Source organism: Manduca sexta, chromosome 18 (assembly GCF_014839805.1).
Source record: "Manduca sexta isolate Smith_Timp_Sample1 chromosome 18, JHU_Msex_v1.0, whole genome shotgun sequence".
Lineage (NCBI taxonomy): Eukaryota > Metazoa > Arthropoda > Insecta > Lepidoptera > Sphingidae > Manduca > Manduca sexta.
This window is the reverse complement of record NC_051132.1, coordinates 2,801,423-2,828,517: the sequence shown is the minus strand read 5'-3', so window position 1 is coordinate 2,828,517 and position 27,095 is coordinate 2,801,423. Positions and strand designations below refer to the sequence as shown.

General features: G+C 37.5%; 1 protein-coding gene across 4 annotated transcripts in view; it reads left to right on the top strand.

The window, feature by feature from the left end:
• LOC115453157 (mushroom body large-type Kenyon cell-specific protein 1) overlaps positions 1-27,095 on the top strand; it is a 214,493-nt gene that overhangs the window by 46,654 nt on the left and 140,744 nt on the right. For 3 of the 4 annotated variants that reach the window (XM_037440235.1, XM_037440233.1, XM_037440236.1), the window contains exon 2: positions 16,634-16,748. In XM_037440235.1, coding sequence (XP_037296132.1) covers positions 16,655-16,748 — 94 coding nt within the window. In that variant the 5' untranslated portion in view covers positions 16,634-16,654. The remainder of the gene's footprint in view (positions 1-16,633; positions 16,749-27,095) is intronic. The other variant, XM_037440234.1, reaches the window with a different exon arrangement.

Here is a 27,095-nt window from a genome sequence, read left to right as displayed (position 1 = left end):
ATTATTAACAAAACCTTTCCAAACAATATATTAAAAGTATAATTCTCGTTCCTTTATTGGTATTTCACATAAAACTGTTTTTGTCTCAATAAACTGAGATAAAAATAAGTCTGTGACCTACATACCGAGTGACGAGGAAACGGTGCGTCACCGGAACGATTGGTTCAACCCCAAAACAACTTGTTTACTCTCTTATACGGGCGAATGATGAGGCGAGCTACTCGCCTGAGATGGACTCGCCTACTAGTAGCCAAGAATACATATGATGGCTACTGGCTTTTGTAAACTTGTGAAATAAGTATTGTGAACTATAATTATAATCCTACTGAATTTATGTAATCTTTATTTGTTACTAATATAAATACGTAAGTTTGTGAAGATGTTTGTTAGTAAAAGTAAAACGCTGCATTGTTTTCGATATTTGGTACTCTGACAGAAGATCCCAATCTTAATTTTTATTTGACGGATAAGGTCCCGCTGATCTTACCAAGTTTTTAATTCTATTTGAATATGAAATTTCGAGAAGGGTAAATTTCATAAATATAAAATATCTAGAAACCAATATAAAAGAACAAATAACAACAAAACTTCTGTAATTTTTTATTGCTAATTGAACCCAAACTGCAATCCAAAAATTTTTTTTTTTTTTTACACTTTTTTTATAAAATAATGAGTTTATTCCATTTCTTGCACTTTTTACATCAGACGTGTGCCCTTTTTGAAATTGCATATTCTTTTATAGTCTATAGTGTCGCTAACCACAAGGCCATCTTGTCACGTTATTGGTAAGAACAGTTCCATATTATCATAGCCATGTATATCTATATATATATAAAAATGAATCCCTATTTCCATTGGTCACGGCATCACGCGTGAACGGCTGGAGCGATTTCACTATTTTTTGTTGTTGTTGTGTTTGTTATTGTCAGAAAATTTTAATTAATTAACAGTCAATTGTTTGAAAAAACTGTCAGCGATTGACAGAATGCGCGCTGCAAATGCATAGTTAAGACGGGACAACGTCTGTCGGGTCAGCTAGTATGTTATAAGTATGCAAGTTTTTGTCTACGATTCCTAGAATTATCATTAGTTACAACTGATTATTGATTGAAATCACCTTTATCAACATAAAATCGACCTTTTTATCAATTCGTTATCTGTTTATACCTTTGGATCCTCGAAAGAGTATAGATACAATTAAATTGATTTCAAACAGGCCGGCATAATTGTAACGACTGGTCGAAGTAATCATCTCTCGCCAGTACTCCTCCACTTACCATCAGGTGCATTCCAACATTGACCTTTCAGAAAAAAAAACTATGACGTTTTAGAACTTTTAATCTTGTGCTAATTTTACCGTAATATTGAAAATCTTGACAAGAAGGTCACTTGACTTTTTCGAGACCATTAGATATAATTATTTTATCATGGAATCTAACCTCGATTTCAAGTCATAGCGAGCTGCCTCTATTCTTTGTAAGGATCGTCACACCAAATTCTGTTACTGCGTACTCTTAAAAGACTTGTAGTTAGCTCTTGTAGCTGACTTTGGAAGTAGAGACTGCAGTTTCGATTTCTGTATCAAGACGAATATTTACCTATACTAATATATAAAGCTGAAGAGTTCGTTTGTTTGTTTGAACGCGTTACTCTCAGGAACTAAACGGTTTTTGAATTTTATTCACTTGTGGGAAGCAACATGAGTCCTGAGTTCTATAGGTTACTTTTATCCCGAGAAAATATTTATCCGGGAAAACCTTTTCATGCCGGCGGAGTCGCAGGCCAAAACTAGTATTATATAATGTTTCGGGCTTAGGACTAGATGTGTCTCATGATGCTTAAGAAATAATAATATTTTAGTGTTACTACAATATAGATGAAATCACGTCCGATTTACGAAATATATTATGTTGTATGTACCACGTTAGGGTTTTCAAAGGTTTAACTCCGCAAGATTAGCGAGGGCTGGTGGAGTGATGTAATGGCCAATTTGGTCTAGACTCATTAATTTGACGATCGGGTTTGGGGGGGTTACCCGGCACAAAAAGTGGGGTTACAGATTAATTCGCCGCGACAAAACCTCTTTGTGGTTATTGTACCAACAAAATAATCATGAAGAAATCCGCGAAGTAACAAACTTATGAAGAATATAAGTATTACGTACTTACCGCTATGGGTATATAATTTACATAGCAAATAATTACTGAGAACAAAGAAAAACCAACCGATACTAAATAAATTAAAACGCGAGAGATCCGGAGACCATCCAATATCCTGCGAGCAACGTTAAAATATTCACTAGCACCTCCCCCGAGGGGGTGGAAAAAACCACAAAATTCAATTTGTACAGAAACTACAGTTCTTACACTTGCAGACGTGCAAAATGAAAACATACTTTGGGAAAAAAACTAGGGTTTTTGTAGTAGGAATTAAACTTAGGGTGGTTCGGTGGGGCTGTGGGTGCGCGGGTAGGGGGCGCGGGCGGGCATGGGGGGGATGGGAAGACGCTGGATGATTAATTATTAGTTTGTGTGTGTTGCGAAGATAGTGTGTTATCGTGGGGTCCGCTCAGGTGGGGCGGGGCATGCGTCTTATTCCTTTTTAATTATATTCCTTACTGTTAGAAAATATTATTGGCTATTGATGTTGTGTAAGTCCATATGTATGGGTTGTATTTCCATTGACAGGTAATAATCTACCTTGCGAGAATATAAATTAAGTCCATTATCGATGACAATGCCTTAATATCTACATTTGAGTTAAAAAATACTTTTATACGTGTCTTCAATTTACATTAATTATTATAAAAGATTCTGTTATAAAGAAAGCATTTAGACATACCCGATACTTTATAACAAAGCATTTTATTATAGTTAACAAAGCATTTATCATTTTAGTGAGTTAATTTTTATGTACATTTACCACATGACTTGTCTTTGGTACATCCACTATCCATCATATGTTCCGTCCCATGTTGTAATAGGTGGCCATTGTATACATATTCCAGACACGGGGCTGATACTGAGAAGTAAAACTCATCAACACCTTTACCTGACTCGGGCATCGAACTCCAGACCTCAGCAATGCAATCGTACCATAATACAACCACGCCACCGAGACAGTCACAAACTTATTAAATTATTAACTCGAACTGAATTTTACTGCAAATCAATCTGTACGCGATTGTAATTACTGAAAAAAAATACGAAGTAAATTGTAAACACGTTACAAAATTATACAAGAATCGAACCCTAGACCTCCTGTTTGTACCCACTCGATAATATAAATACAATACAAACTATACTTAGTCCTCCTACTGTTTTGTATTCACTCGATAATAAAATACAGATCTATACTTGTACATTTTCACAACACACTTATTACTCCTTAAATTTATTTTGTGCGGTTTCAATGAATTTCGCAAAATAAGAATCTTAAGAGCCTGACTCAGGAAATGGAGAGACAATAGTCTGCCAACTCCGAGGCCATGGTGATGGTATTTAAGTTATTTCCGGATAAGACGCCGTTTTTGCCCGCAGTGTTTTTATGGAATGAATTAAGAATAAGGTTTAGGACGTCCTTATTTTGCAGTGCGTGTTATAATTGCATTTTTTGCTGGAAAAGTAAAATAAGCCATATTAAAAGTTATGCATATAGAAAAATATAGAAAATAAGACATATGAAGTGAAGCTCCTAGGAAAATGAAATTTATCACCGTGGTCGAAATTGATGTTTTTTTGTAGCTGTACTTATGAAGTCTCGTGATTTTGGTTGTTATCTTTTCAGTTGCCAAGTTCCATTAAACTAACTACATTAATTTACTCGTTATTTCTGGCGTAAATAGTAACATTATTTCTACTATTGGTATTTTATAAATTAACTAAGAAACAGATAAAATCCATTCTGTATTTTGACGAAATCATACAAGTTTCAACCGCGCAAATCCAGATCAAACTGGTATGAAAATTATAAATGACCTCGAACCAAATGATTATAGTTTTATAATAGAAAATGATGCATTTAAATTGATTGATTTGTATTATTTGATTGCTTCTGAAGGTAAGAATAACAACAATTATAATTTGATAGATTACAATGATCCTTCAGTTGAAAAATAAATGCTAAAAAGGCTGAAGTAATCGCAGAGCTTCAGTCAAAACTGACGGAAATTTTGTTAGCTTGGTTGGACTTATGAAAGTACTGGAATTATATTATTTTTAATGAATATGCAAATTTTTTGATGAATTATGTTTCAGTGACGAGTAAAATGTGGTTTTGGTAACAATATGTTATTTTGTGGAACGTGACCATTAAAGTATATAACATAAGGAAAACTCGGAGCAGAACATTTTACTTCTAAAGTACAAATGTGCACGAATTATATTTTTGGATACATTTTCCTTTATGAGAGTTTAAGGGTTTTTTGGCATCAAACATTTTTTATTCCGAAATTATTTTTTGCAAGTTTTCGAAGTAAGTTATAAATATGGTGTTATATTTGTAATTTCTGTAATAGGTGACCGTTGACGATGAGCCAGTACTTAACCAGTTAAAATTAAAAGGCGTTATAAGAAAATTATTTATTCACATACGACGAAAAACTCTAAAGTGACAAATATAAGTAGAAAAGCAACATTTTATTGAGGGACCGGAATTTAAATAATTAAAAAACAAAACTAAATTTTACTAAAAATTATTTGCGTCGCCAACAGTGACATTGTCTTTGGTGGTCTTCGCCATTACCCATACCCATAGTGGCAGAGTTATGATGGATGCGATCCAGATTTTTAAATTGGATTAGGGATTTTATTAGTAAGAAACGCAACTGCTAAGTTGTCACTCCATAACATTTGTTTAAAAGTAAAATGGGCCATTTATTACAAGTGTTACTGCAACTGACTCCATGTTGTTTTTTTGTTTATTTAAAGATAGTGACATCTCTCGGCATTATGTTTAAATCATTCGTTTATTTCTTGATTTAAATTAGAATTCGATATTTGAAAATTGAGTTTTTTTGATTACCTGAATTTTCGTCTTTTATTTTTGTATATGGTATTCGCCATTGCTAAAATCACAAATATACGGGGGTAGCCATAATATAAAAAAAAGAAATTAGAATTCATAGCCCCCTCTTTAGAAATCCGTTAAAATATATTATTCGCAAAATTGTTTTCCATTTGACTGCATTGATATACAATAATACTACGTCTCAATTTGGATGTTTGCGTTTTATTTAATTTTGTTATTCATATCTGTCGTGTGGGAGTCTGGCTGGTCGTTATGGTATAACAGTGGAATATTAAATAGTGTACGCTAAACTCGTTGAATAATTTTCATTTTCTTTAACTCTAGACGTAGTTCATTTCTTGTAAGGGTTGCGATGTACCGGGAGCGTTTTATTTTGAATGACATTAAAGAAATTAAGGTTGATAGTCAATCATATTTAAGCGACAAATATCGAATATGAGTTATGTACGTACGTATACTGGTGGTAGGTCTCTCATGTGAGAGTCCGCCTGGGTAGATACTGCAATGTCTATTTCTGCCGCCAAGCTGCTGTGTGTAGTCACTGTTGTGTTCCGGTTTGAAGAACATTGTAGCCAGTGTAACTACTGGACATAATGAGACTTCACATCTTATATCTCAGGATGGCGAGCATTGGGGAACATTTTCAATAATCACTTTAAGAGGTGAAATGACTTAAACATTATAATGTCACACACAATCACGATCATTATAACTATCTTGACTTCAAATAAGAGACTGAAATATGAAAAATACAACATGTTTGCACAAAATATTAGTCTTACTTTTTACTTAATTTATTTTGAACTCTATAAATTCCATCAAAATCATACAAATTGAATCCCACTTCCACTACCATAAACCAAAATCGAATACCACAAACCAATACTAAAAAAACATATCTCATTGCGCCCCCGGCCCGTCGCCGTCGGTCGCCGCATTTTTGTCTTTCACGGCTTCAATTTAAAATTTTATTTCCCCGCTTGACCCAAAGGGGAAGTCGGCCCGTAGGGAGGCTGGGGTGGGTCTGAAGACACTCATTATGACCAATTTCACCCCATCCCCGGCCCGCTAGCATTGTTTGCGGTGATGGCTCATTTCTGGCTGCATTCAAAGTTTTGTTAAGATTTTGCTCGGTTACTTGGTTTTTTTCGTGCGTACAAGTACAATTAAGATAATTAGGAATTTGTATATGAAGGTTAAGTTATTTGTTATTTCTAATTGCCAGTATCTGTATGTGTATTTTTATGTTTAGAATGGTTGTTAATGTTGCCGGTTTTGCAGACGCCAATGTTGGGAGAGGTTATGGATTTTGTCTGATGTTGTGTACGCAGCCGGTGACCATTACTGGCGCATTGATTACACTGAAGAATCTCATTGATAACATGATGTTGAAATTATTTTATTTGAATTATGCATATAACATACATAATACATAACATCACGCATTTATATTATTCCGAAGGGGTATGCAAAGGCGCAACTAAGGCACCCACATTTCGCCAAGTATGTTCCGTCCCATGATGTGATAGGGGTCGAGCCTATCGCCATATCGGGCACAAATTCCAGACTCCGGGCTGATACTGAGCAGAAAAACCCAAATATCACTTTGCCCGGGATTCGAACCCAGGACCTCAGAGCGCTATTGTACCGGGCATGCAATACAACTACGCCACCGAGGCAGTCCGTGAATCGGTGAAAGTCAGTGAATTATGCATTTAATAATATTCAAAAGTACTCACATAAATATATTTAAAAATAAAAAATATTATATTTAAAGACGCATTTAAAAAGCGAGGGCATGCTACACATCAGTGACGTCAAATTTGAAACTGCATAAACTAAATGTTATTTAATCTTCTTTTATCGAGAAAAATACTAAATTGCTGGTGGAAGGTTATATTTTATTACTGCCAGGGGACTAACCACGGTACATAAGTTATTAAAACCCGCGGTCCGCGTTAATGTGTCGCGTTCCGGGATGAGCCTGAGTATATCTGGTTCCAACAGGCCGGCATAATAGTGTCGACTGTCAAGGGGTAATCATGTCTTGTCAGTCGACATTCTATTGGACCACACTCCACTTACCATCAGGTGCCCGTACAAAAAAAACATACCATGAACTGAATTTACGACCTCTCGTTCCGAACCTAGGAGCTTCAAGCTTTTTATTATATTTAATGTTTGCTACAGACAGCTTTTATTTTTTTATTTCCACAACAACGTAAAGAACATATTGTATTTTGTTCTACGTCTGCATACAAAAACCATTGTAGTCAAATTACTTAATCAGATTCCCGACTCGAATCCGGATGAAACACGCCCGGATAAACCCGAGACATACGCGCGTGTCGCATTTGTTTTACCCGGGCAGCCGGATATTTACCCATACTCGGGTTTACTTTCACTCCCAAACATTTTTCTACCTTCATTTTGCTAAGTAGGTTTACAAAATCCGATTTTGACGTTCGTGTGGAATGGTATGAATGGTTTAGTAGTAACGTATTGGGATCAATTCCTAGGAGGATTTTGGTGACTTTTTTCAATCAATTTGTAGGATATTTTTAGGAGGATATAGTAATTAAATTATGAGAAGGATATTCTTTCATTACATCTTAATTAAGGCTTTGCATCGGAAACGATTTAATTCTTCAGAGATTTTAGTGCGGATATGAACAATCTCCAGACATTATACGAACAATAGGAAAAGTAGGTGCAAATATATTAAAACCTTTATTACGTAAGTAATCGTCGTCAGGTGTATGGTATGCGCCTAAGCAGTAGCAACACCATCCAGAACTTTGAATTACAAATTACTATATGACACTTCACTGCGCTCGTCATCCAAGATGCTAAGTCTCAGAATACCCAGTAATTACACTACAATGTCCTTCAAACTGGAATACAACAGTGCATACAAACTTGGTGGTAGGAATATATTTTGGTGGTATCTATCCAGATAGCCCTTCGCATACGAAAGGCTTACCATCAGTAATATCGTAAGCAAACTCAGAGGTCTAACCGAGAATTTTGAGGGTATGTGAATTCTGCCAACCTGGCAGTGGTGAAAGGTCCATATAACCCGATTCCCGCCGACTTCCCTTTTGTAACATATGTAAAAAATATTTTTAATTTGAACGATTTGTAGACCGCATTTATGCATATTGGTAGGACCTTTATGTTGTGTCGAGTTTCCTTTTGGAAAATGTTACCCTTCGCCCCTGCAACCTTCACTAGACCAGCGTGGTGGTGTAAGGTCTAAATCCTCACAGTGGTTTAGAAAAATGCCCACACTTATGGCAGTATTAGTAAGTTAAGAAAGAGCTACAAACTTGAAGCAAAGATTTCGATGGGAAAAGGAAATATAGGCGTTTTTATTACATGAAAGAAAAATATAAACAGCACAATAAAATACTAGAAAAATAATACTATCAAAAAATGGATTCTTGGGGTTACTAAGAAATTTCATATTTCATTCCGTATTCAATCCTTTCATTATTAATACAATCAAAAAACGTATCAATATCATGTTAAAAATATCTTCAAAACACTATTTCAATAATAAAACAAGCTTCTGTACGTATTTAATATAAACAATAATATTCCAATATACATTTAGATTCAACAAAAGATACCAAGAATCTTCCAGACGTACTAAATATCTAGATAATGTGAAGTGAAGTGGACACGGCCGAAAAAGTCTTATCCCGTCATCGGAGGAGGCAAGAGAGGGGTGGCAACTCGCCTGTGTGAAAGAATGTCGGCGAATCAATACATCGGTGAACATTAAATTGGCTGGATGCGGGACGGGGTGCATCGTTGACCCCCATTTTTTGGGGGGGTGATATTTTTCCTGCACAAGTAATTATTTGAGTTCGAAAGATTTTCGTCTTGAATTTTAGTTTGTTATTTTAATCACAAAATCATTTTAGATTGTCATACTAATGTTTTTATTTACTAATTGTCAAACGTAGAGTATGGTTTGTCTTGGTTTATCTGTCTTGATGGTTCATTGAGCTAATGAGGGCTAAAACATATTGTCTGTAAGTCAGTAGTATGATCGTAACCAAGCCGGGTTGCTAGACTCTGTCACTATATATAAGTATGCTGTAATCTTTCAGCTAATATTTTAGGCAGTTAATGAAGATGTGAAGACACATTTGGTTACTATTTAGTAGCATTTGACAGTGTGACTTATTATTTTGTAATTTGGAATATAAAAATAATCATAAAGCTTAAGGAGGTATAACAGTTGCTAAGTCCATGTAAACCCAACCTACCTCCTGAGTCTACCACTTATGGCCTTAAGCTTTGTCCGTGACTTTGCCTGTCTGTTTGGTTTCTGACAAATATTTAAAACCCAGCCTATGGCGTTTCGAAACGGTATGGCGCGTTGTCGTATAGTAGGAATGTTCAAAACTACACAATATCTAGCTTTCTCAGTACTAGTGGCGAAGGATGAAATTTTCTAAAAGGGAACCCAACACAACCTATAGGTACTAATTATATGCATAAATTTGGTCTGGAAATCATACTAATTATAATTAGATTTTATATAAATTAAAAAAGGGAAGCCGGTAGGAATCGGGTTTATACGGATCCTTTGCTAATACTCGGTACTAAATATCAAAATTGATTCAGTGGCCTCATCGTGAAAGCGTCACAGAGTACGCATTTATAATATGTAATACCACGTAGAGTCAATCGACTTATATAGCATTCGGAATGTCGATACAGCGCCGCCAATTTCGACATTCAAACGAATTGCCAAAACGCGCTCGTGCATCGAAGAAATCGCTAAAGCGTTTCGACAAAACGATCAAACGCCGGAAGTCGCGAAGTGCGATGCAACATTGATGCAGACACAAAATAGCCGTTCGCGTAACTAGCATTTGGAAAGGTTTTGTTCGCGACTTTCCCAGAATTAAAAGCCCGTATTTAATAATAATAGCCTGTATTAACAACCTATAAAGTATTTTACAAAGTTTAGAAAAAAAATTTACAGGCATCGGTTAAAGTAGTTTTGCCTTAGCATAGGCCTCCCCCAAATCCTTTCACAGGTCCCGATCGTGGGTGTTTCTACTCCACAAAGCAAAGCTTGTGGAAGCCCATATTTACGCAGTTAAAAATATTTGATGTGGTTTGTGTGTCAAATATAAAATTCGTTAAGGGGTTTAATTTAATTCTTACTGTCAGCATGTTTAAAAACTTTTACTTTAATAATCCAATACTTTTACATTAATAATCAATAATGACTAAGCTCATGTCTATCCTAGAGGTAAGCAGAGCTGTAACATGCGTTATCAAAATTTTATAACAAAATTCTCCTTGCTAAAATACTTTCGTATGTCTTATTATATTAGTCTCATATACATCAATTTAAATCCCGCATTACTTCAACCTTGTCTAGAATCTAGAAGATAACGCGCTTCCCCGGTGCTTTAACGTAAGCTTACACATAACATAATTACGTCTAAGCTTTCATAGCGACTTTATATTTAATAATATAATTAACATTTGGAGTTTTAAAACTGAAAGCATGAAATTTGTTTTTATTTTTAAATATGTTTATATTTTGTGGAATGATCTGAAGAACTTAATTTAAACAGCATAAATTGTATGATGACTCGAATGACGTTAATTTTACTAATTAAACCAACTGGAACTAATAATACACTTTTGAAAATACTTTTAGTAGAACATAGTGAAAAAATAATTTGAATTATGAAGACGTACTCACACCAGATAATTGTTTGTCTTGTAAAAAAAATGCATTAATGTATGAAGAAATATATGCCGCTCGTCGACAATAAACATCTATAAAAATATGCAGGATATAACAATCATATAAATCGATCCTAGATAAGTATAAGAAATATAGTGTTTTATTTTCTCCCGACGTTTCGAAGACTTTGCAGCCTTCATGGTCACGGGGGGGAGAAAATAAAACACTAATACCGCGATAGAATCCGAAAATTAGTTTAATTTCAATGTCTAATATTCGCGTAAACATAAGAAATCATTAAGTCTAAGAAATATCGATTACAGAACGATTAATCGAATCGAACAAATCGTAGTCTTGAATAATTTAGAAGCGGTGCGGCGCGCTGTCGTGCATTAGGAATGTTTGGGGCTCGGCGGGGAATTCCCAATACTAAGGCCTTCATATACACGATAATCGCTGCCGAATACTTAGCGGTATTCTGGGATGCCGGTCATGTTGCAAATGCCAATGTTTTTTTTATACGGGCATGGGAACATAATACCACTGCATTGATGGTGATGTGTATTCTTTGTGAATTTATCGTTCGCTTTAACGGTGAAGGAAAACATCGCGAGGAAACCTGCACATCTGAGAAGTTCTCTATAGGAATTTCGAAGGTGTGTGAAGTCTACCAATCCGCACTAGGCCAGCGTGGTGGACTAAGGCCTAATCCCTCTCAGTAGTAGAGGAGGCCCGTGCTCAGCAGTGGGCAAGTATATAATACAGAGCTGATATTATTATTATTTATTATTATTGATGGTAAGTGGGCTACTCTACTACTAGTGTTCAGATAGTGTCGACTGACGAGAGATTCCCCTTGCCAGTTGACATAATTATGCCGGCTTGGTTAAACTTGGGTTAATCACAAATTTTTAGACTCGATACCTCAACGCTTGATGGACTAAGAGAAGAATGTTTTAAGGTTAAAAAATACACGTGTTTGCCCAGATTTTAATTGTTATTCAGAACGAATGACTTTGGCAAATTATGGATAACTTATAACGCCTCTGTCTACCTCTTTACGGTTAATTTAGAATCCAATTTCCAACAAAAATATGCTTCAGAATCGCCAACGTAGACCATCAGTATATAAATTCTTCAGAACTGCAAACTTCTACATATATCATCAGCGTATCACCAGGACTAAATAAGCTATCAGATCCAAAATAGGCCAGCATGCATGCAACAAGTCGCGCGGGTGCCGTGGGCCTATTCCGGGAACTGGCCCAGTAATGGACACTACCAATGTGTGCTTTATTGAGCGTCTTCTTTAAACGGGCGTCGGCAGTTCGCGTAATGTGCATTCACTTGGCAAATATGCGATACTAGCGACCCGCCCCGGCTTCGCACGGGTGCAATATTTCTCCACTATCTAATGGATGTTATTATACATATAAACCTTCCTCTTGAATCACTCTATCTATTAAAAAAAACCGTATCAAAATCCGTTGCGTAGTTTTAAAGATTTAAGCACACATAGGGACAGAGAAAGCGACTTTGTTTTATACTATTATGATATGGTTAAGAGTATGGCAATTTTATGTATAGTAATGTGCTTCAAGTGCAGTCACTGAGGTGCAGCGTCTTTTTTCATTGCTTTGAATGACGAGCTTGCCGTTCACCTGATTGTAAGCGATGCGACCGCCTATAAACAGTAGAAACACCATCCAACACCTTAAATTACAAAGTATTGTTTGGTATTGCACTGTGCTCGCCATCCTGAGATGTGAGATGTTATGTCTCATTATGTCCAGTAGTTATACTGGCTACAATGTCCTTCAAACTGAACACAACAGTGACTACACACTGCTTGGCGGCAGAAATAGACATTGCGGTGGTACCTACCCAGGCGGACTCTCACATATGAGAGACCAGTAAAGTCTGAATTGTTAGTTGATTGTAGCCTAAGAAAGCTCTATTTTATCAAAGGTGATATCGCTTCAATTCCCTTCACATTGATGATATAAGACGCCATTTAATATCATGAACTATTTCTAAATTGCTATGCTGTAAAAAGAAAAGAAACGAAAAACCATTCAAAAATATGAAAAAGCAAATGTGCAAACATAAATCGTTTAACATATCTACAAAAGAACCCAGTGGTACAAAAAGGCATGCACAAACGGCAATGTTGGCAGAACTGATAAACTGCCCGTGCACGTGGCAATAAACTTGTATCAAACGAAACTGCGCCAAAACTAACCGGCTCCGCTGCACCGCTGCACTGCACGCGGCAAGCGCTGCCCGTCAACAAAACAAAGGCTCCGCCGAGCAACAGGTATCGCCTACAAACACCAATCTGTACTTTAACTTGTCGCAGACTACAACTACTTCCTGCTCTCGCTCCGAACACGGCCATTCCCAAAAACCCAACAGCCACACCGCCTCCAATCTGTGACATGTTCGTATAAATAATCCACGTTCCAAATTTAAATTCTAACGTCTGATGTGATGCGATTCATTGCGCATTTGAATTTTAAAAACTCGTTCTAAATTTGAAATTGCATTGAGAGAAAGTTGGTCCACCTGTTTTCATTTTTTCTCGTACCCATGCTTATCATTTGTCATACATATCATTTAGGATAAAATTCATTCAGTACTGAATTTTATTCAGATGCAGTTGTATATTTACATTTTCAACATCCGAAAACATGAATAAATCAATCGTTCTCTCCTTTAATTCAATTTTCGGGTGTATGCACATAAACTGCATAATTCCCAAAAGTTGAAAACTCGAAGGGAAAAAGAGACATTTTAATGTTAACCTTCCGACAATGAGACGGCGCGACCAAAGTTGCCGCCTATTGAATTTTCGCGTACAAAAGGAAAGTTTTCAGGAAACGTACCCGGGTTACCGGCTGGAGGCCCCGTTTTATATTTTAGTGTAACTTTGACGAAAACGGATAGTGTATTCAATTAAAGTTTGGCTACGGACGATGTTACGCTTTTGAATGAATTAACGGGCACGAGAGACGCATTTACTGCGACGATGAAAGATACTCAAGTCGAGTCGACTGACAAACGCTTAATTCTTAAATACAGCACCGCTACGCGCGCGCGGCCATAACACCTCGAGGGCGTCTGCAATCTGCATGCGTCCTACAGTTCTGATAACCTGATCAATAGCCATTACACGCGAGAATATGCTGGCAATAATCTTATTTATCTTTTTGGTACTGGCTGTATACGAAATAGAAAAAGTATTCCAGACGGTGATTTAAAAAAACGTTATCAATTTATTTCTTATAAAAATTAATAATAGCAAAAAGACGATACTGGCCACCGACGAAAACCGTTGGAAACTAATTAAAAACATCAATTCCGCGCGCAACGCTACGGGGGAATATTTCAAACGCACGCACACACACGCACCGCCACCCCCATGCACACATTCACAACATAAGACGCACACAACAGTTAAAAATAAGTCCCGGGCCATATCCGCGTGAGAGAATGGCCCCGGCATTGTCCAGCTACGGAACCCGGCATCTGACGCCCGGCCGCGCTCACGGTACACCTCACTCGCCAACTATTCCAATTGTCCGCCTGCCATTAATGCGCAATCTGTGCGACGAGTTTTATACTTAAAAGGAAATAAATGCACATACTTTTAATGCGATGGTGTGCGTTCATTATACATAGCTTTATCTAAATCTACCACCGGCGAGACCTTCAAACGTATTGATTTTTCCGCGCTCCCGCATCAATAGAACAAACAAGTTTTGTGTATCAGTTCTCTCGGGCGGTTTTCTATCTATTGTGCATAAAACAGATTTTCGACACGTTTTCGTCGAAGATAGTTTTAATTAGTTTTGCATATCGCAAAGGTCAGATGCCGCGTTGTGGTAATGAACAGTTGCCCAGTTCTAGAACTTATCCGGCGGGAGACGGGGATAGCCGCGTGTCTTAAGGCGGAACGGGACGGAATGCTGAAACCGAGTTATCGTAAATTGATCTAGGCCGGGGGTGGTCGCGCCCCGCGCTCTCCGCGGCCCGCGCGCACCCCCGCCGCCGCCCGCCGACGCGGTTCCAAATTTGACAGCGATGGAAATTGGCGGGAAAGATTATTGGTTGCGGCGCGTTCGCTTTTTGTATCTCCATTTGTGAATTGCGAATTCACAATTAGAATACATTGCATTTCGATGTCGTGCACCAGCAAGATTTAAATTCCAAATGAATTATTTGAATTTGGAATTGGATATTTTTCAAACGGCGGCACGGGATAAAGGCGACTACTGGGGCGCATAGGTCGGGGATCGGACGAGAGCTTGTCATTTATTTTCGCTACGCTATTAGAAAATTCATTACAAAGTAAAGTGTCCTCGATGCGAAAATCGCCGGCCGCACCCGTGCCGTGGTTCGGCGAATGCCCCTTTGTGTCTAAGACGATCCTCGCTCACGTACAAGCGGCTCCATAAAAGCTTGCACACACCAACATCTTAATAACAGAATCCGAACGCTTCGAGCGATTTTAAAATAAGAATATCATAACTGGCCAGCGGGGGGAGAGGGTGGTGGATTTCGGAAGAACGTTCGCACCCGCCCGGCAAGTTTTTAAAATAAGAAAATTTCGGTGGAGCGTGATATTTTTAAAATAAGAACCTCTTTCGTGGCATATTCCGTGGAGAGAGATTTTAAAATAAGAATAGTTTCGCGATACCCCCCCGTCGGGCCCCGCGCGCCGCCCCAGCCGTTCGTCTGGAGTTTGAAATAAGAATTCGGGGGCCAGATTTGGGTGGTTCGGGTATATTCGGTGGGTGTCGGGGTGTTCCTTGATGAGAGCGGAGGTTTTTCGTAGAATTTCGTTAGGTGCCGGCGGCGGGTCGTCGACCGGCGGCGTCGATACTTCGATGAATGTTATAGTAATTGGATCGCGCTTTGTGTGCGATGTCGAAAGGTGACAAGCGTCGCGCGTCGCGTCGGTGGGACGCGCGGCGCGGCGGCGGGCGCGCATGGTCGCCACAGGAAATAGCCACTAATGAAGTTTCAGTTTCAGAGACGATGTCGCTTTTATAAAGGACGTCTCGCGAAATCAAATTAGGCTTTGCGTCGAATGTTTTAAGCTCGTTAATGAAATTTTTAGGGGAGCAGCGTTGCATCTAATCTCGCGCCCTGAAGGGCACGTCTGGCTTCCCCCCGCAGCCGCCGCTCACGCCCCGTGCCGATATAGAATGCGATTACTAAATCACTCGGTTAGTAGGTCTGAGTCACATTTTCATCACAAATATCGACTTTAAACCATTGCGTTTTACAAGCCTAAGGAAAAAAGTTCGAGGAAAACACCAAGGAAATGCCAAGCAACAATCTGATGTAATGTTTTATCATTAGCGCTCATTATAGATCATTTATCCTGTTTGTTTGCAATAGAATATTTTAGATGGAAAATTTTATTAGTGCTAAATAAACCAAGTACGAAGTTGTCTATTCGACTGCATTGTGGAAGGACATTCAAAGCGTCGCAGTTACACGTATCAATCGCAATATTTACTGTAGTTTGAATCACACCAAAGTACCTAGTTTGTTTAGTTGATAGACGTATATTTATGTGAGTCTTAGAATGAAATATTTTCTCATGCATTTATAATCTACTTGGAGCATCAAGGCCTCGAAAACCGGTACTTGTTGGTACACTACAAGATTCTCGATACTATAATTTACAATAACCCGTCAAATCTATTTGTATATTATAACATTTGTAACGGAAAATAAACCAAAAAGTTTTATTTTATGAAAAACAAAACACTTTAAAAATAATCCGGGTGTTCCAAACTCAAATTTGAACTTCGAATAACAAAGCAGTTTCAACGTTCGCTAGTGAGTGTAACCGTTGTCTGTACTTGTCAGCAGGGTTGCCGCACGTGTGCCATGGCGGAGTGTTCGTTCGCGCGCTGTCAGCAGGAACGTCGCGCGATACGCAAGGAGCTCCAACGCTGGACCAAGAACATGGTTTATGTACTCGGTGAGTCACAGCCCTATTGATATCAATGTGTTATTGTATTCTGTTTGGTACTCACCTCTAGGGTTGCACATACACGTGTCTGCTACCGACTTCAATTTAAGGTTGTATCTCGGCACGGCAAATCGATTTCTTATCCACCAGTTGAATATCAGATAGGGTTGTGCCTATTGTATTCTTATCGTTTCTTATTGCGTCCTTTCTTACAGCAATAGGGCTACAGCTATGTTATTGCAATTCAGTTTCTTATCGTGCGACCTACGATCATTACTAGGGTTGTCTGTAAACTAAAATAAACACTATTTTGAATAATTTATTACGAATATTTCCATTCAAAAGATTTCCGTATCGTCCTTACATAAAATTCAAAAACTAACACATTCCAGGCTTCATTTGCTCTATTTCGGATTGTACGTCCGTGTATCCTTATATCTATTTTGGTAACAAAGCCAATCAATTTCTCTGATTGATGCCGATATCTAGGGTTGCCTCTACATTAGTCAATCAGTACCGTATACACGATATGCTGCCTCGACAAGTGTACTAATCGATATGAAGGAATCCAGTTCGGTTTCAGTATCAAATTCGAAATTCAAATGAAATTAATCGCATAGGATTATGAAGGTAATAAATTCATAACATACTTTTTCATCAATTTAAGTCATTAGTATAAAACGGTTACACAACTAATGAGTTTATATTTTGTTCACTTCGCAAAGTCTGGCCATAACGGCCATTCCATTTTTAAATATAAGTTACGAATGCAATTTCGTCTTCCGACAAAAACGCAAACATCCCAGTGCATTTGACTCGTACGGATCTCCCAATACAAACACCAACTTTGTAACATACACCCGCGAACACACGCACGGCTGTCCGTCACGTCGCGCAAGCGATAAACATCCTTATATACCCGCGATAGGAGTGATAACAGAATGTAAAGCTTAGCCTACATTGACAAACTTCGCGCAATAATCCCTCACCTTGCCGAAGTTTTGTTTTGCCTAAAACTCGTTTCGCAATTTGTAAATAGAAACAAATAAAATCTACTCCGAGAGCGATATTAGGGCGCGTGCGGGAGTTTAGAAAATTGTTGAACGATTTTGAGTCTAGACTGTTATAATACTTTGTATTTATAACTCAGTAGTGGCAAGGTGGGTAGTTCTGGCAAATTTTGTACTTTTATTTGTACCGGGGGTTAAAATCAAACCAAACTTTTGATCACCACTCTCAGGAACACATGTCAATAATTTCACATAATGTGCACGACTTGGATTCGAACCTGGGCCCGGTCAGTTCACTGCATACTACTATACTGTCGACAAACATTGCTAACAGGAAATGTAGTTTAACTTAGTTGTAATCAATATGGTTTTTCAGTTGGCATGGGAGAGAACTGTTGTTAGCAGTCTCAAATCCCGTCCGGCCTGAAATTAGCCACGATCATTGAACTTTTTCAGAATCTAACAGTCAAGCTGAATAACTTCAGAACACAAAAATTCGCGTAAAGTTCAACCTCCATGAGATGGTAGACATATGTGTACATCTACTTATAGCTACAAATAAAAAAAAAACAAAATTTACTTAAAATGATGTAATATATTCAATGTAGGCAATTTCTTTTAAGAAGGTTTTACACGATTTTCCTCTCAGAATATAGTATTAAAGTATAAAATAAACCAGTACAATCCAAATATAAATACGACAATGCACGATTTAAAACAAAATCATACAAAATGCGTTTGAAACGAAATCCCATGGAGAGAAACAAAAATTTCGCCGGTCAATTAACAACGAGTGTAAGTTACAGCACGGCCGGATTAAACGGTGAAATATCAGTCCATTTGAACACGACTGACCTACTTCGAAAACACGTACTGTCACAATGTTTAACAGTGTATCATAAATGATAGGCCCCGTATTAGTTTTAACTCGTTTAGTTAGTCAATTATTATTTATTGTTTAAATTTAAAATTGTTGGGATTACGTTTAAAAATAGAACAATGACCAGTGTGACTATTAAACGGAAATATGAATTTTTAATTTGTTAGGTTTTATTCGAAAAAGTTTTTATATTAAATGAAAAATATTATAATAATTAAACAATAAAATATGTGTAGGCAATGTTAAATAACTTCAATATTATTTGTAAAATAATAACATATTCCAAATTTAAAAACGAGTTTGAAAATCGAACCAAACATTTTATATGTCAAAGGTCAATCGACGGATTTATTGAATGCAACTTGTGGGGTAATTACAATCTTGATTACAAATTGCTCTGTGATTACAATAGTTGATTACAATTGGGCAGCGCGAGATAAGGCGCTAGGCGGCGTGTCTTGTGCATACTTCTACTAGTTGTTATACACGCCGAGTGCGATGCAGACGGCGTTGCCACAATGGACCCTACTGATAAGGGTTTGTCGCCAAGCACAACAAATACCCCAAAAATATTGGTTAGTAGGGTTGCTAGTTTTATTATCGGGAGTTAAGTTAATGGATAGGAATTGATTGATGAGGAAACCGGTAATTATTATTCACTTCTGACTCTTTAGAAAATTGATTAGTAAGTGACATTGTTCTTTAAGAACGTGTTTAAATTAAGGGAACTGAAATTTAGAAGGTGTATCATTTTTTTAATTTTGTATATAATTTAGGGTAGTATGCGTGCGTGTGTGTTATCTCTGCGACCATTGTGGCAGCGTCGCGGCTCGTCGCCAGCGCGCATGCGCCCTTCTGCCGCTCCGCCAAACAACCTGTTGCAACTGGGCCGACGTGCACTAATGCAACTTCTCTCCTACGATATCAAGTGATCAATTTATAAAATACAGCCGCTCGGCGCCGGCTCGCGGGTCGCGATCACCTCAACTACTTCCAAATTCAAAATTTAATCGTCGGCCACAAAAACCGGAACAGGAACCGATCGCCCCGGTTCACAATTTAAATTTCTAAATTCGAACATCCGTCGAGCCGTTTCTTGTAAGTGTTCCGCGTCTTAAGATCGAAACGTTAGTGATGTGCCGTGTGAATTGAAAATAGGTGCTTAAATTTTTTTATATAATAATATTAAAAAAAAAGTTTACCGTAGTTCCTGTTGAGTAAGTTGCTTGTGGCTTTAAGTAGTGTTAAAAAAAAGTTGAGCGTCAATTTTTGAAAATCGAATTAGGAATTCAGCGAGCGCCGTCGTGTGAATAATTGGGCGAGTGGATAAGGGAAGTTTAGAGACGTCGGTTGCGGCGAAGTTGGAAACGGCAAGCAACAAGTGTCCGCCTGATGCTTTACCCGGTAAATGTGCCAGTGTTATGCGAGTTTGCATGCCCGCTCCCGCCGGATTATGTGCCGTGCGTGGTGCAGGGGGCAGCCGCCGCAGCGCCGCCACCGGCACCGCCACCGCCGCCGCTGCACCACTCGCCTCCGGATTTCGTTTGTTTTGATTTGCAATACACTATGTTCATTTAACGCGCTTACGCTTCTAACACATTTTTTTTTCTATTGTTTTTTTGGTGTGTGGGTGGGGCGGGTTTCTTTTGTTTTAAGTCACCGTCACGCGCCATCTTAGGTCGACGACAAAAAAAGTGTCATGGCGGCCCCAATAGAAGGAGTTTTGTTCTAGATTCGCGACAAGGAAAACTTCCTACTTTTGTCTTGGCGCTTTTGATACAAGGCTGATTACAATCTAGCTTCAGATACGTCTGGTTTCTAGATTTAATTGTTTGTTATTGTATACTGTTAACTTTAAAGACAAGAAATAAATAATAGAAATTACAGGTACATTTAAAATGCATCAATCGATATTCAATTTCTAAAAATAATAAAAGAAAAATGTAAAAAAAAGTATGAAAAAGTTAATATAAACTTAGCAAAATATCCGACATTACGAAACACTTTAAAACACACCATTTGTTAAAAGTTTTCAAACTGGCCTTTTCTGGCTATTTTCATTCCCTATAGGCTGTGGAAACTCGTCACTCCGCCGGGCTTTATGGGTAGCAGCTGTTACGCATATCCCCGAAACAGCAGACAAGCGCATAATGTAAAGCTATATTATTTCGCCCCACATACCCTAAACAGGTCATACTTATGACCTAATTTCATCGATTTACAAAATTTTAATTTGGTAGTCATTTTTAAAGTTCCGTACTAAAAAGAAATAGTCCCTTAAAATATATGCCATCTATTTTGGTGTCACTGGTTTGCAAAATTATTAATGCCTAAAACTTAGATAATACTAAAATAGTAGTTGACATCACAGTATTCTATTTCTAAATATTTAAAAAATTTAAATTAAAAAAATAAAACTGTTCGACGTTCAAGGAGTCAGTAATTTAGGATGCGTTATTTAATAATCATAAAGACAAAAGTTCGTTACGCAACCGGGAATACGCATTCTGACGATTTCTTCTGATGATTTTTATCAAACATTATCAAGTATAAAGTTTCACGTTTCATCGTCCTTCGCTTGGTCTACAATTTCACCTCAAAAATCACCTGGTATGTAACACAACTCAAAAATGATTTTCGTTTCACATAAAAACAAACAAAAATAAAAAGTTTTTATTATCAATGTGTATTGCATATTGAAGTGTATACATTCTTATCGTGCCCTTAATACCTCACTAACCTACTTAGATGAGAAAACAACCTTTTCAAATAAAAACAACGTACACTGAGTAACGTGGGCGACAGACCACGGCCATATTAGCTTTCCACCTGTATCCCTAAAGAACTCGCTATCATGTGTACCTGTATTTACAAAAAAACAGGTTTGTAAAAGTGTAGACAAAGTCGGTCCGATATTTTTATCGTAACGATACATTTGTCGTGCTTGCCACGTATTTAGCACTGTTCAAGAGCGACTCATGTATCGCAAGCGACTGATTTATCGTTCGTTAATTACAGTTCTAATTTTTAATCCAGCAAACAGAGCTGGTCATAAACCGTTAACCCCTAAATACCAAAAAAATCAAGGATGGACTTGGGGGGGGCTAGTCTAGAAAAAAAAATGTTTTTTTTTTATTGCTTTAATGACGAGACGAGCTTGTTGGCCTGATGGTAAGCCATACGACCACCCATAAACAGTAGAAACAACATTCCACTGCGCTCGCCATCCTGAGACATGAGATGTTAAGTCTCATTATGTTCAGTTACACTGGCTACAATGTCCTTCAAACCGGAACACAACTAGACACTGCTGCTTGGCGGCAGAAATAGACATTACGGTGGTACCTACCCAGGCGGACTCTCACATATAGGAGACCTACCACCAGTAAAATCTTACAAATAGTTCCACCTATCTCCAAAGTAAAGCCACTGCACAGCATAACAGATCAGTCTAAGTTATTACGGTCAGTTATATCAATATTTTTTTATTATTTAGAAGGTAAACCTAACAGTTATGTGAGTGACGTTTCCTCACGGATCAGTAACCAAAATACGTGGGCTTCGACTGCGAATGACAGGTTCGATTCGCGCACAAAATCCTCGGAACAAAAATGTCCGGACCAGCGACATGTTAAATTATTCGTGTTATTTTTCGTATTCTAAATAAACCATGAATACCAACAGGAAAATATTTTTTTTTTCAACAATTGTTATCAAATTTACAACAAAGGATTTTGTTTGTCTATGAGTAATGACTTATAACATGAATGTTAGTTACACTATGATATACCAACGATTCTAGAACTTTTGCATCGTGTACACATACCTGTTAGATATAACTATACATATAACTATACATAGTTGTCGTTTTAAAGGACATTGTTATTTTGACCATGATGTTTTAAACTAAACATAATAGTATGCCACAAGTATGTCCCTACTTGCGCATACAAGCTCTACTTAAGAGAGAAAAAAACATCTATCCGGTACAAATAAGCCCGTATAAAAAAATAATAGATTATATTATTAATTATTCAAATTATAACCAACAATAACTAGCTCTGTATTCCATACTGATTCACAGCTAAACACGGCGTCCTCTTTGACCGTGATGAACATAAAATATTAAAAAGAAATTGCAGCTTGCCACGTACCTTAGCCGAAAAGAATTAAAAAAGGCCAGAGAAGGAATGCTTGTCGATTTGAACCTACAACCATCACATACCAACTAAACCGTTAGTTTGATATACCTGTGACCTCTTTTGCATTACTATAAAATTAATAAGTCAGTTCTTTGATTTGTGAAAACGTGTCAAGTATTATTTATTGCATATCAGTTCAAGATCTGTGTTACACATACGCATGCCTAGATGTGTTAAACAAAATTATTGGTAATTATATTTTGTGAGCGGATAGCCTAGTGGGAGTAGAACGGACTGCCGAGATGAATGTCCGCAGGTTCAAAACCCACCTCTGTCTAGTATAAAGTTTTGTGAGTATTCTTTGTGAATTATCGCTTGCTGTAACTGTGAAGGAAAACATCGTGAGGAAACTTGCATAGCTAAAAGGTTCTCTAAAAGAATTTTGAGGGTGTGTGAAGTCTACCAATCCGCACTAGGCCAGCGTGGTGGACTGAGGCCTAATCCCTCTCAGTAGTAGAGAAGGCCCGTGCCCAGCAGTGGGACGGTATATAATACATGGCTGATATTATTTCGTTTAATTCGCTATGCCCTATACCGGCCAATTGAACTCAACAAAAACTACACTAGTTCACCAAAAAAACTACATCCACAAATTTAATATAAAAAACGCCATATTCAGAACAAATATAACCTCACTATATGGATACAATATTAGATACCAATCTTAAATAATTACCGCGTTATTAGGAAAATACTTGCTGCCCAAACAATCAACATACTTTCAGATAACATACTTATATTCTATATCTAGTTAAAACAAAATCAATAAAAATAAGTAGTATCAGTGAAAGGTCTAAATTGTGTGGGCGGAAGCTCTCTTGTATGACAACTGGCACAAGGGCGCCTGTGGGACGCACAAACCTTGTACCATTTAGGGATAGAGAAACTTCGAACGAGTATACACGTCCGATAAATCGGTGCGATATGTTTCCGACATTGTTCCGATTTTGTGAATGAAAGAACAAGCGTTTTGAAATTATATAGGTAATGTATTAGATACTTATATTTGTACATCTCAGTAATACAGCCATGCCCAATTGTGGGGTCAGTGTATACATGACTGCAATTATTATTTAATACTGTTTCATTGGTGTTTTATTATTAATAGCAAAGATATTGTTTCTAACAAGAGAGATAATGTATTTAGTCCTCTACGCTTGCATGCGGGTTGAACTTTACATGCCTTCGAAATTCATAATTCACTCTTAGGTATGCCGGTTTCCTTTCGGCGTTTTCCTTCCTCATTTAAGCGAAGTAAAATTAATAATGAATACAAAGTTACCTCGAAACATTTTTGTATAGACTCTAAATAGGTAAACAGGTCACGCGTCAAACAATCTCCACCATTCAACATCCCAGCAATACAAGAAATGCTTGCCTGTTTAAAGTTTAGAATTTGAAAGGTTTTTGGGGCTCTAAAAATTTCACAACTGTCACCTTTTCACCGGCAGGATGCGAAAAGAAAACAATTAGAAGTCGTAATAAGGTAGCACAATATAATTTATAAAAATCAACTAAGCCGAGCGTGGGTTATGCACATTCACGAACGAAACGTATAAAAGCCTTTCCAACAAAAACCACTGGCCTGTACAACCGAAGCGGAGACGGGTAGATGGTAGGTACGGCTCGGCTTCGTCGGATGACGGTAGTCGCAACCGTCTCAACCGCGGCTAGTATCTCCGATATCTGATCTTTCACAATCTCCTACGAGACAGTGCTACCCTGGTAGTAACATTATCAATAATGCTGTACATAGATACTTCTTCAGTGACTCTACCGCTATTTAGGCAATCAGAATCAAACCCACACTCGTCTCGCTTTGTCGATGTCTTCATTAAGCTATTCCATAACATTTCATAGGTATTTTAATTATAAAAAACTTGTTACTCTTAATGATTCTATTGAAATGTTCCGTTGTAATTTGTTTCCCAATACTTTTTTGTTTTTCCTCAATGTATTATACTATAAAAATACTTCTACATACCATTTTGCTTTCATGTAATAGTGTGCGTTCAAACTTATCACAAAAACCAACCGTGCTATCCCTAATTTGTTCAATTTTGGCCTCTCTGTCTTTGCATTACCTATCAATCGTGGTATAACACATTTAACTGGTGGTAGATCTTTGATATAGCAGTGTGTAGTCACTGTTGTGTTCCGGTTTGAAGGACATTATAACCAATGTAACTACATAGGACTTAACATCTCATGTCTCAGGATGGCGAGCGCAGTGGAATACCAAACGATACTTTGTAATTCAACGTGTTGGATGGTGTTTGTATTGTTTATGGGCGGTCGTATCGCTTACCATCAGGCGAACAAGCTCGTAGTCATTTAAAGCAATAAAAAAAAACACTGTGGTTGATTTTTTTTTAATTAGTATCGACCCTGGCCACCATAATATTCTACTACGCTCGAAAATAAACTCAACCACGCTGATGCCCGATCTAATATTTGTACCTCCGTGGCGCCACGTATCTCGTAAGAAATGCGGAACTGATCTCGTCTCAATAATATCGTCTCACTAATATGGCAGGATGACTACTGTGACGTGGGGTTCGAATACGAAATACAAAGAAACAACCAGTCATATAATAATGATTTCTTATGTTCACGCGAATGAACATTGAAATTAAACTACTTTTCGGATACTACTTCGTTCGGATTCTACTTTTCAGACAGTCTGCCCCACCCCCCCTCCCCCGTGGCCATGAAGACTGCAGTCTTCGAAACGTCGGGAGAAAACTAAAATATAACAAACCGCGATAGAATCCGAAAAGTAGTTTAATTTCAACAGTTATATAATTATGTTATTATTTTTAATCACATTTTTTTAACATGCCATTATCGCGTGCTACTGAAGATACAAAATATTACCGATATGAAAGCGTAATGTCATCAAAAAGGTTTTTTTATTATTATAATTCTTCCGACGTTTCGAAGACTTTGCAGCCTTCATGATCACGTCTTCCAAAAAATCAAGTTAGAATATCTACCTAAATTATACAATTATACCAAATATTAAATTGTTTTGACTACAGCTTTTTCAGTGACATCTTAAACCTTATGAGAACTGAACCTCGATCCTTGCGATTCATCGTCCAAGTATGCACACATATGTAGCAACAACCACTAGTTTAATTTAAATAATTTGCTATTATAATCACTGAGCACTTCGAAACGAGTCGTGATACGAAAGCGGATTATCGCACTATAACACTAATTCTTTACTTAGTTATAAACCGTTTATATTCGCTGCCGGCCCCTTTGCGGCGCCAGCGTGATGAAAGTTTGGAATCCGTGCCCCGACGACAGTATTTCGACATGTCACATCATGTGGGTATTAATTGTTCACTTGTAATATTAACGGATGCATACAAATAAAAAATCTTCTGGAAAAGATCATTACGATAACAAAAACACAGGCGCCATCTTTGAAAAAAAATAATGGCGTCTCGACTGCCGAATTAGTCTGTTGCCTTCTTAAAAATGTCGTTTTATTTTCTAAGTATTTTTTTTGGAAAATATGTTTAATAGATAAGCTTAATTTACATGTCATTTTTTTCGTATATTACTAATCATATGAATCTATACTAATATATAAAGCGGAAGAATTTGTCTGTTTGTTACTAAATTGATTTTGAAAAAAAATCTCTGATAATAAATTACGTTGCACCTGAGTACAATAAGCTTCTTTTTATCCCAAGAAACTATAAACTGGGACTTTTATCCCAAAAAAACTTTACGTGCGGGCAGAGCTGCGAGTACAAGCTAGTGTTTAGTAAGGTTTTTGTAATGTATTACTTATATGATCTCTACATAAGCTCTATCACAGTGACCACTAGTCAAGTTTGGTAAGAAGAAATCGCGTGGCGTCTCTTGACGTCGCGGTAGATCTCAGGGTCGGGAAGAGACATGGACCAATCTAAACTTCACTACATATCTACACTTAAAACTTGGCTTCCATATAGTAATTTCACAAGTCGATAACCTTTTTTCTGCTCAGTATCAGCCCGGAGTCTGGAATTTGTGCCCGATATGGCGATAGGCTCGCCCCCTATCACATCATGGGACGGAACATACTTGGCGAAAAGTGGGTGCCCTAGTTGCGCCTCTGCATACCCCTTCGGGGATAAAATGCGTGATGTTATGTATGTATGTATGATAACCTAGGAAATTAATTTAGAAGTGTATTGCTTAGTCTTATAGACTAGTAATTTACAGCTAATAACCTAGTTCTTACAACAAAGGAAATTTAAATCGA